Source organism: Etheostoma cragini, chromosome 4, assembly GCF_013103735.1.
Source record: "Etheostoma cragini isolate CJK2018 chromosome 4, CSU_Ecrag_1.0, whole genome shotgun sequence".
In the NCBI taxonomy this organism is placed as follows: domain Eukaryota; kingdom Metazoa; phylum Chordata; class Actinopteri; order Perciformes; family Percidae; genus Etheostoma; species Etheostoma cragini.
In genome coordinates, this window is record NC_048410.1 from 28,557,760 (window position 1) to 28,568,563 (window position 10,804).

A 10,804-nucleotide genomic window follows, 5' to 3' on the forward strand; every position below is an offset into this window, starting at 1 on the left:
TAGGCAGTCTCATCGTTGTTGCTGATGAGACCAATCACCGTAGTGTCGTCCGCAAACTTGATGATGGAATTAGATTCGAACAGAGGCTTGCAGTCGGCGGTGAAGAGGGAGTAGAGAAACGGGCTCAGCACACAGCCCTGTGGTACACCATTGTTGAGTGTGATGGACGTGGAGCAGTTGGAGCCTGATCGAACATTCTGGGGTCTGTTGCTAAGAAAGTCCAAAATCCAGTTGCATGTGGAGGTGTTGATGCCCAGGTCTCCAAGTTTGACTATTAACTTAGCCGGGATGACAGTGTTGAATGCTGACCTGAAGTCAACAAACAGTATTCGTGCATAAGTGTTCTTATTGTCCAGATGTGTGAGCACAGAGTGCAGTGCCATGGAAACCGCATCCTCTGTGCTCCTATTGCTACGGTAGGCAAACTGGTGTGAGTCCAATGTTGATGGTAGCGAGTCTTTTAGGTGTGCCAGGACCAGCCGCTCAAAGCACTTCATTACGATGGGTGTGAGTGCTACAGGGCGGCAGTCGTTAAGGCACTTCGGGCTGGAGTGTTTTGGCACTGGCACAATGGAAGTGTATTTAAAGCATGTTGGTACAGCTGCTTGGGCAAGAGACAGGTTGAAGATGTCTCTTGCAGACATCTGTGGAGGAGAGTGTGATTGGAGGGTGGTCGGCTGAGGGTTTGAGCTTGGTGTCAGTTTCTCTGTTGTCTCTTTCAAAGCGAGGAGAGGAGCTATGCTAAAAAGCGAGGCGAAAAAAAGCTGGAAAACAGCTTTTCAAACAACGATCCTCGGTCAGTGTGGAGAGGCCTGCAGACTCTCACTAACTTCAGGAGACCATCTCCCAACACTGCTGGTTCTCAACGACTGGCGGACGAGCTGAACAGCTTTTACTGTAGGTTTGAAAAGACCACAGTCACACCCCTCCCCCACACCAACTCACACTTCAGTCAGTCACCTCCCCCCTCTGACCCCTCACCTGCACTCACGATCTGTGAAGTGGATGTGCGCCAGCTCTTCCAGTGGCAGAAGACCAGAAAGGCTCCTGGCCCAGACGGTGTGTCACCATCCTGCCTGAAAATCTGTGCAGATCAGCTGGTCCCCATTTTCACTCAGATCTTCAACAGATCTCTGGAGCTATCTGAAGTTCCCTCCTGCTTCAAACGCTCCACGATCATCCCAGTCCACAATCATTTTTATTGGACTCTTTGTTGCACTCCTGTCTCTACATTGCTTCTGTTCAGTGTATGTAAATATTAGTGTGTCTATATTAGTGTGTATATATTGTTTGTTTGGTTGATTGTTTTGTATGTGTAAGCACATTGTGAGCAACTATGCTCCAAAGGAAAATTCCTCGTATGTGTGTTCATACCTGGTCAATAAAGCTGATTCTGATTCTGATTCTATCTTTTATTAAGCAATGCACTGGCCTTTGTTTTTTAAGTGTTTTGGCATTTCAGCGTTCTCTTTATTGGCCATGCTATGACATAACAATGTTGATGTGGAATGATTTACAGCTTTAGGCGTGACAGTTAAGTGTCTGTTTAACAAACCCAAAGGTTTAGATAACAAGAGATCCCAAAAACATCTTGACACCTGATTAGTTTCATGTAACTTTTATGTGGCAGTCATCCTGTGAGTTTAAGCATTCAACTCACAGATTCAAAGAATCATGTCATAACTCAGGGATGAAGTTTTGTATCTCCTAAATGTTTCCCAGGCAATATGTTTCGACTTCAGTTTAAAGGACTAGTTTGACATTTTGGGAAATACGTTCTTCTTACTAAGAGTGAGATGAAAAGATAAATACCACCTTTAAGTTTGTACTATTAATAAGAAGCTACAGCCAGAAGCTGGTTAGCTTAGCATAAAAGCTACAAACAGGGCAGTAGTCAGGCACTGTGTCGAAAAGTAACAAAATCGGCCTATGTGAACGTCAAAACCTCACTTATTAACACGTTCTGATAAATTATGTTTAACCCCAGCAAAGATTAATTTACTTCGGATGAACAGCTCTACTTTAAATGATAATTTTCACAATAAGCGTGCCTTGGATTCTTTTATTTCTTTAAAGCTTTAGTTACCTTTGAAAATAGTCAGGCTAACTTTTTCCCAATGTTTTTATTTTTTATGCTAAGCTAACAGTGGTATTGATCTTCTCATGTAACAGCCAATAAGAATGTTAATAAGCATATTTTCAAAAATGTCAAGCAATCCTCTCCCCATTATTACTTCTTCAGTTTACCATAACCAAAGTTGCACATGATGATCCGGGGATCATTTCTGTTATGTTGTTTTCAAAATGAATCCTCAAGGGGAACCTGCAACTAATAGAAAGTTCACACTCCTGATTTATGTATAATATCTGTTTTCTTCAATTGCTAAGGGGCAGGTAGTTATTTTTCATAAATGTCAGGGCTGAATGACTTATTTAAGATCATTGTTTGGATTTCCTGTGGCGTAGCAGCATGGATGTGAGGATTTCATGTGAGGAGCTGCATTTGACATCAAGTTTGATCCCCTCTTTACAGTTTTATATGTGATTTCATACTTACAAAGATTATCCTGATGCCATCTTGTCAAAATGATCTAAGGCATGAACCAATCAATGCACCTTCCCTGGGACTTTTTTACCTCTGTTTTAAAAGTTGGATAATCAGAATATGGTGCGAAAGTTCAATTATTTCAGTAATTCAAAGTGCATGCAAAATTAGGTATTTAAACCCAGGGCTGTAGCACACGAGTCCGGTCTTGGACTTGAGTCCGGACCCGAGACCGTTTTTCCATGGTCTCAGACTTGTCTCGGACTCACTAGTATTTGGACTCTGACTTGTCTCGGCCACTGGTCTTGCCCAATATGGCTTTTGGTCTTGATTGAGTCCAGGTGCCTTTACTATGTTGATGATAATATTGGAAGGAAAGTGAAACCTCAAATGATTGTCTCGATCCTCTCGAAACCTTTTTTTTCTGTCCTGGACTCGGTCTTGACTCAGACTCAAACCTCGTTGGACTTGGTCTTGACTCAGACTCAAACTTTTGGGACTCGGTCTTGACTCAGACTCAAACCTCTTTGGACTTGGTCTTGACTTGGACTCAAATCTCTGTGGATTCAGTCTTGACTTAGACTCAAACCTCTTTGGACTCGGTCTTGACTAGTCCTGGTCTTGGACTTGTCTTGGACTTGACTAAGGTTGTCTTGACTACAGCCCTCAAGTCTTTATTTGTCATGTAGATAATTATGGCTTGCAGCTCGTGAAGTCCCAAATTCAAAATCTCGAAAAATTAGAATATTACATGACAAATACATTACATACTAACTTAACTTTTGCATCAAGGCTAATAGAGAGTGAATACTACATGCTGTTAGACTTTGCTCAAAACCACCAAAAAAAGCCCAGTAAAATACCATAATTTTCTTTTCCAGTTCATTACTGTAATAAACATTGCATTATGGGTATTAACATTTAATTTACAGTAATTTACTGTATATGTAAACTGTGTGAATAGGCAACAGTTCGCCTATAACATCTTTAAATGTGTGTTTAGTGCTTGCTGTGCAGAAAACGTCCTTTAACCCTTGACGTTTTTAAGTTTTCATCACATTTTTGTCCCTTTTCTTCAACACTTGAGGCTTTTTTTCAATGTTTGCCACTTTTTTGACGTTTAACACTACGTAACACTCACTTATTCACTTTTTTTTCAGTTTTTCAGTTATTTTTGGAATTTATGTTCAATAAACCTCATTTATAGGAAATTATACCTAATGTTTGAGTTAGAAAAACAGAAATTTGGGGCGAAAGACGCGCCAATATGATTGAAAGTAGAGATTTGTACTTGCCAAAGAGAGTTGTGTGGAATCAATCATGTTATTTTGGGTAATTAAAAAGAACATTGATATAGAAAAACAGGTCAATGTTACCCAAGGACAACACAATAGTTAAAGCAGGTTAAAAGAATTTAGAAAATGTTATACTCAAAGGTCACAGGTCTGTGCTCAGGTAAAGACACAAAGAGGGTTGAAGAAGTGTGCTAAGTTAGAAACTTACCCACTTGACTGTAAGTTATCTGCGGTGAGAGGAGATCAAATAAATCCTCTGCCAGGGAAGACATTCTATTCACAGGCTGATGATTTACTGCCCTCCACCCTAAACGTTCATCATCAGTCTAACATGTCTGATTAATTGCACTTTGACTTGGAGACCATTTTTCTCTTCTTGGGTCAACAGAGAACCTTTTGACAAAATGAACTGTGACATGAAATCAATACCTCGGTTGAATTATGAAGTCAGAGAGCTTCACATTTTTGGATCAGAATATGAGCTGTTTCCATTGAAGTGAACAAAGTTACAAAGTGCAGTGAAATGCTGCACTGGCTCAAGTCCATCATCTGGTAATTTCACACAAACATTCTTGTCATCACGTTAAAAAGAGCACATTGCAAACTTTTAACCCTTGTGTTGTCTTCCCGTTGACCTGCAACTTTGTGTTTTTCCGGGTTGAATTTGGACAGTTTGTTGTCCTTTTTTTACACATTCTCAACGTTTTTGTCAAATTTAGTCCTATTTTTTGTCACTTTTTAGATGTTTTTTTTAATTATGTTTTAGTCATTTTTTTTTTACAATTTCTTAGTCGCTTTTTCCAGTGTTTTTGTTGTTGTTTTGTCACTCTTTCTAATTGTTTTGGTCACTTTTTTTTCTTCTGCTTTTTTGTAGTTTTTTTCAACATTTGTCACATTTTCAATGTGCTTTTCTGATAGAAAAAGTTTTTGTAAACCGGTCGAATTTGATGGACAACACAAGGGTTAAATATAACAAAATGAATCATTAATTATGAACGTGAATTACCTCACTCTAATTTCTCTTGCATCACACTGTATCGCCGACACATTTCCGCCACAAAGTTTCCCTCCTATTGGATTTGTAAACACCACATTGGGTCATTAAGGTTATTAATTACCAATGCATCCGTATCCTGTTGTCATATACCACTCCCACCTGTCTGCATTGACTGTATGATGAATACAGTGCAGCTGATGAGGACTAACAGTCACACTCCCATTTTTTTTCATTAGTTATGAATCTCTTATCTTTACACACTGATGCTGTGTGGGGGGGCTGGAGCCTATTGTATATCAGCATACATTGTTGTGGAAGGCATCTGTCGGGGGTGAAATATAGCAGGCAACATAGGCCAATTACCATTAAACACACCCAGCATGCAGTCTACCGGGATGTCACCCATTGGTTTGTAACTTACTGTTTTGAAGCCTTGACTTTGGCATTAATAAAGCAATGTGTCATCAACTCTTTATCATGTTTTTTTTGTCAGAAGGGACCATATTTGGAAGAGAGGGCGGAGCTGGGAGGAAGTGTGCGCTAAACGCTAATTTACCAGCTAATGCTAGTGCTAGCTAGCTTGGTTCGTTAGTTGCATTTGTAAATCACGTTAACATATGAATTGTGATGCGTATTTTGGCTAGCAGGCAAAAAACTAAATGTACAACCAGAAGAAATTAACACTACTACTACGACGACTACTTAGTGGCTTTTAGTACACTGAACAAGACATTTTTAGGCAACCAAAATGTTACAATTAACTTTCATGAACTGGAAACACACGGTGAAATACAAATGTACATAGCGCCATGGTTAGCATTGCTGATAGCACAGCCTGTGTCTTACTTGATAGGTTGGCATGGTAGCGACTGTGATAGAAACTCAATCACAATCTAGCTACGCAATAAAGCAACCTGTTTTATAGTCTATTTTAAAGTAAATGTAACCAATGGTTATTCAATAATCATGCTCTATTGAGGAAGACTTGAAACTAGTCATTGAGACCATAAATGTGTTGTTTGTTTTCTGAGGTGATAAATCCAGGCAATTGTATTTAAATAGCCGATTTCAGCACAAGGAAACTCAAAGTGCTTTACATAAAACATAAAACATTAAAAATCAAAGAGCAGAATAGGGATTAAATATAAAGATGTTAACAATTACAATTGTTGTTGAATCCCATTTCTCTATCTTACCCCTTACCCCTCTCTATCTTACCCTTTAGCCCTTACCCCTACCTCTTACCCCTAACCCTTTTCCCCTTAACCCTCTCTAGCTTACCCCTTACTCCTCACCCCTTACCCCTCTCTGTCTTACCCCTTACCCCTTACCCCTTTCTATCTTACCCCTTACTCCTCACCCCTTACCCCTCTCTGTCTTACCCCTTACCCCTTACCCCTTTCTATCTTACCCCTTAACCCTCTCTAGCTGACCACTACTTCTTTTTTTTCTTGGGCATTCTTAGGCCTTTAATTGACAGGACAGCTGAAGACACGAAAGGGAAGAGAGAGGGGGGACAAAACTCAGCAAAGGGCAGCAGGTCGGAGCCAAATCCGGGCCAGCTGCGCCGAGGAGTAAACCTCCGCACATGGGCACCCGCTCCACCAACTAAGCCATCCGGGCGCCCACCCCTCTCGATCTTACCCCTTACCCCTACCTTTACCCTTGGCCCTCGAAACCAAGGGGTAAGGGCTAGGGGTGAAAACGTACCCCTATGAAATGGGACCCCATTTGGTTACATCACTATACAGTATTGATCAAAAACTTCCAAGATACCATCTGTAAGTGTGTCTACATGTCAGTTGTGTGAGACAATGAGTTTTGTGTTTTGCCAATGTCATATGCATTTATATATTTTATAGTTCTTTTCTGTTCACTTTGGCGGTGGTAGTGGTGCAGATATGATTATTTTTACTCGTGTTATAAGGTTATGTTCCTTTTTGTATTTTTGCATTTTTCTGTACAGCACTTTGGTCAACTTTGGTCGTTTTAAAGTGCAACAAATAAAGTTGGATTGGATTGGATGTTCTCATCTGTGTGGCTTTGTGTTATTTCAATTAGCTTAATAGCTGGTTTGATTTGCATTGAGAGATGATCTTATGGAAAGTTCCCCATTCCAATCTCTAGGTATGGTGAAGGGTATATGATGATGTGGGGTGGGGGGGTATTTTAATTCCAAAAGCCAAGAAAACTTTATCAGGATACATAGTATCCTAATCCATGAAATAAATGGCCTATAACAATAAAAATGGGCTTGCGTCATACGGGAATCTAACATAGGGGAGTGTTTACTTATGCCCCCTGTATTTTAAGGAAGAACATTTATTTATTTACAATACATTATTCATTCACAAAGAAAATGTGTGGCCTTAAAAGGTTGGATTTTCCAAATTGTTTTTGGGAATAAAGTCATTACGATCAGTTTCCAAAAGATGTTTTATTCTTGTTTTTAATCAACTTTAGCATGGGGGTGTAAACTTATTCTAGCCACTGTGTACTGTATAAAACATAAGACTGTCAGAAATGTCAGCACATATAATTAGGTTGATAATTTGCATGAGTGTAAGAGAACTCCCAGGGCTGGTGTGGCTTCATTGTCATCAATGGAGCAAAAGGTAACTGTTTAACCAACCAAAGGTGTGTCAATTCTGTGATACAGAGCTTCCAAGAGAGCCGGAGATCCATAAAACAATCCGAAGCAATGAGGCTTACCAAAGATTTATGATTTCCTTTTACAACCCTGTAAAAGGAATCACTACTCATTAACCCGTGAGAAAAATGCCGCTCCCGTTTGTAGCACCTGCAGGGCAGGACGGTTTAAAAGGAGGCCTGGAGACAGAGGGAAAGCAGACACTGAGCTGAGCACATCAACCGCAAGAGACAAACTGCTTTTGACTGTCAGCATGAAGACCACACTCGCCGCCATCGCTGTCCTCGTCCTGGCTCTCGGCTGGACCTCCGAAGCTGTGCAGGTTGAAGTAAGTGCAGCGCTTAACATTTCTGTATAACAATGGACAATGACATCCATGTATTCTACTACAAACCTGCATTCTCTACTCTGGTGGATTACGAACCATACTAAAACTGTGAGAACCACCGCCACGTACTTTTGTCATTCGAACTACTGCTACATTAGCAAATTAGGCCTTGGTTTGAAATGGTCGTTCTTTAACAACATCTGCCTTTTCTTTTTAGGAGAATGGATTGTCTTTCTCTCTGGAAGCCATCAAGAGGCTCCAGGAGCTGACAGAGAGCAGCGGTGCGACCGGACAACAAAGCCAGAGACTCAGGGCGAGCACCTTGTCCCTCTGTGATGACCCCATGCTCCCTCAGGAGTTCCTGCCCCTCTGTAAGCAGAGAGGAGCGTCTGCATCCCTGGCCAGACTAGGTGAGACCATTACATATTGGACAGCCAGTCCTAGTAATGAAGTCAAATCATGAGGAGTGAAGTACAGGTGATTCAAGTGTGTTTTTCTTTATTTCAGCTATGGTTCCCATGGATGTGTGTGAGATCTGTGCCTTTGCTGCCTGCACCGGCTGCTAAACAAACCCGGAAAGAAAACCTTTAATTTTCCTCAGCTTATAACTTGTGATTATGTTCCTCCCCTCTTAAAACTATTTCAGGGAACTTCTCAATTTTTTGCAATTATTAGACAACGACTTGATGTTCCCTGACACAGAGGCTCTGACCCCGGCACGTTGTGCACTTTGCTGTTAGACAAAAAAGAGCCCAAAAGGAAAAGAAATCAATCAAACTGAGCAATTTCTGTCTACATACTGTTACTTTTTATAGCACATTTACCGCTTTAATTTTCTGCTAACAGTTCTTTACCATGCATTTTATTTTTGGAATTGACATTGTTACATTTCTATCTTGCAAACCTTAGCACTGTATACATATATTAAGGAGTGGTTTCTTTTTCTCTGTGTTTTTCAGTGTTTTGAATAAAGAGCTTTCACTGATAAATCCTGTGTACATTGTGCTTTTTCCTGCCAATTAATTTATATTGTTAAGACTATATCTATTACCATTTACAGTGTATTACCAGTTGTGGAAAAAGGTTGTGTTTTCAAAAATTACACTTGATTTTTGGCCGGTTGGTGGCTGAAAACATTCAAACAAATGCTAACAGGTACAAAGACCACAATACCATTGGCTATAGTACAACTATACTACTAAGTATACCACTATTACACGTCCAGCACACACACAGGAACATTAGCCTTAACTTGAAGTTGTGTCTGTTGATAGCTGGGTTCTAAATCAAAGAGTGAAAATGAAAAAAAGTAGAAAGAAAGTGGAAAAAGGACAAATTGCAAGTAAATATAATACAGTATAAATACTGAGGGATTGCTGGTGTAATTACCAATCCACTGTAAAAGAGGTTAAAAGAAAATATTTTTCTGATATTGTTCTTCTAAACTGTAGTAAACCCTGTTTTGTTTAACCCTTGTGTTGTCCTCAGGTCAAATGGACCCGTTTCAGATACTTTTATATCAAAAATATGGATTGAAAAATTAAATTGCCCAAAAATAACATGGATTGTTCAATGCAACGGTGTTTTATTTAATCTTATAGCATTTAAATTCTTTTTTGTAATGGTTTCAAAACCGTATCCGGACCAATTTTTTAAAATATACCAATTTTTGATCCACTCAACATCATCTGATCTTAACTATTAGTCAAAATAATTCATAATGTCTGCCTTTTTAACAAGGAACACACGTAACATTTCATATAATTGAGGTTTGTTGACCATAAACTCCAAGAATAAATGTAAAACCTGTTATTAAACCAGCTCAGCTTTTAAAAAATGTGCCAAAAGCTGGAAAAAGTGACAAATCAATCAGAAAAAGTGACGAAAACATTGGAAAAGCACAAAAGAAAGTTCATTTTTAATTTTGACCAGGTTCATGGTTAATGGGAAGACAACACAAGGGTTACATTTAACAACTCTAAATGCACCACACACTGTTACTGAGACCTGTCCTGCTGTGTGTGAGAATTTTCTTCACTCTTCATTGATAAAGTCACTTCTACCAGAGGACTTGTTTCACCTTATTTCTCCGGTCCTTCTGTGTTTGTCCCCTGTCCTGCTGTGTTTGACACGTTTGACCTTGTGACCCTACTTTTGGTGCAGGACATTGTGGGTCATCTGAAGCCCTTTGGTTCTCCGGATGATACTGTCCCACATTGATATTTTAAGGAGGTTTTCCCCACTGTTGGGCCATCTTGTCTCACGGTTATCAATGGCAGTCTGTCCTCTGGAGTAGTCCCTGTAAATCTTAACCTCATTTTGTCCTCGGGTCAAATTGACCCGTTTTCCTATATCGTTGTTCTTTTTAATTCCCTAAAATAACATGATTGATTCCACAGAGGGCTCTTTTGCAAGTTCAAATCTCTACTTTTATTCACTTTGAAGTGTCATATTCAATTGTATAACATTTGAAGAAAAAAATTAAAATGCTTTTGAAATAGTATTGAGTAAAAGTTGACATATTCCGGTCTGTGATCATCTATCAACATCCATTCCTTTAATTTTAGTCTAATAATTCCTAATTTCTGCTTTTCTAACTCATACATTAGGCATAATTTGCTAAAAAAAAAATGTATTGACCATGAATTCCAAAAATAACTGTAAAACTAAAGTTAACAAGTTAGTGTTACGTAGTGTTAAACGTCAAAAAAAGTGTTGAAAAAGGGGACAAAAATTTGAGAAAATGTGAAAAACGTGGACTAAAAAGTGTCAACTAACTTTGATTTTTGACCGGGAGACAACACAAAGGTTGAACATGCAGTATGTAGGAAATGTAGGAAAATCCAACCTTTAAGGACACCAATTTTCTTTGTTATTTAATAATGTAATGTAAATAAATACATTTTCTTCCTTAAAATACAGGGGCATAAGTATACACCCCCCCCATGTTAAAATACAGGGGGCATGAGTATACACCCCCCATGTTAAA

At 39.3% G+C, this 10,804-nt stretch overlaps 1 protein-coding gene across 1 annotated transcript; it reads left to right on the plus strand.

Moving 5' to 3' along the window:
- The first annotated feature begins 7,653 nt into the window (after nt 1-7,653).
- si:ch211-220m17.5 (guanylin family protein) lies at nt 7,654-8,569 on the plus strand. Its single transcript, XM_034870597.1, has 3 exons — nt 7,654-7,815; nt 8,033-8,225; nt 8,323-8,569. The coding sequence occupies exons 1-3, from the start codon at nt 7,741-7,743 to the stop codon at nt 8,379-8,381; spliced, it is 327 nt and encodes a 108-aa protein (XP_034726488.1). The 5' UTR covers nt 7,654-7,740; the 3' UTR covers nt 8,382-8,569.
- The last annotated feature ends 2,235 nt before the right edge of the window (nt 8,570-10,804 follow it).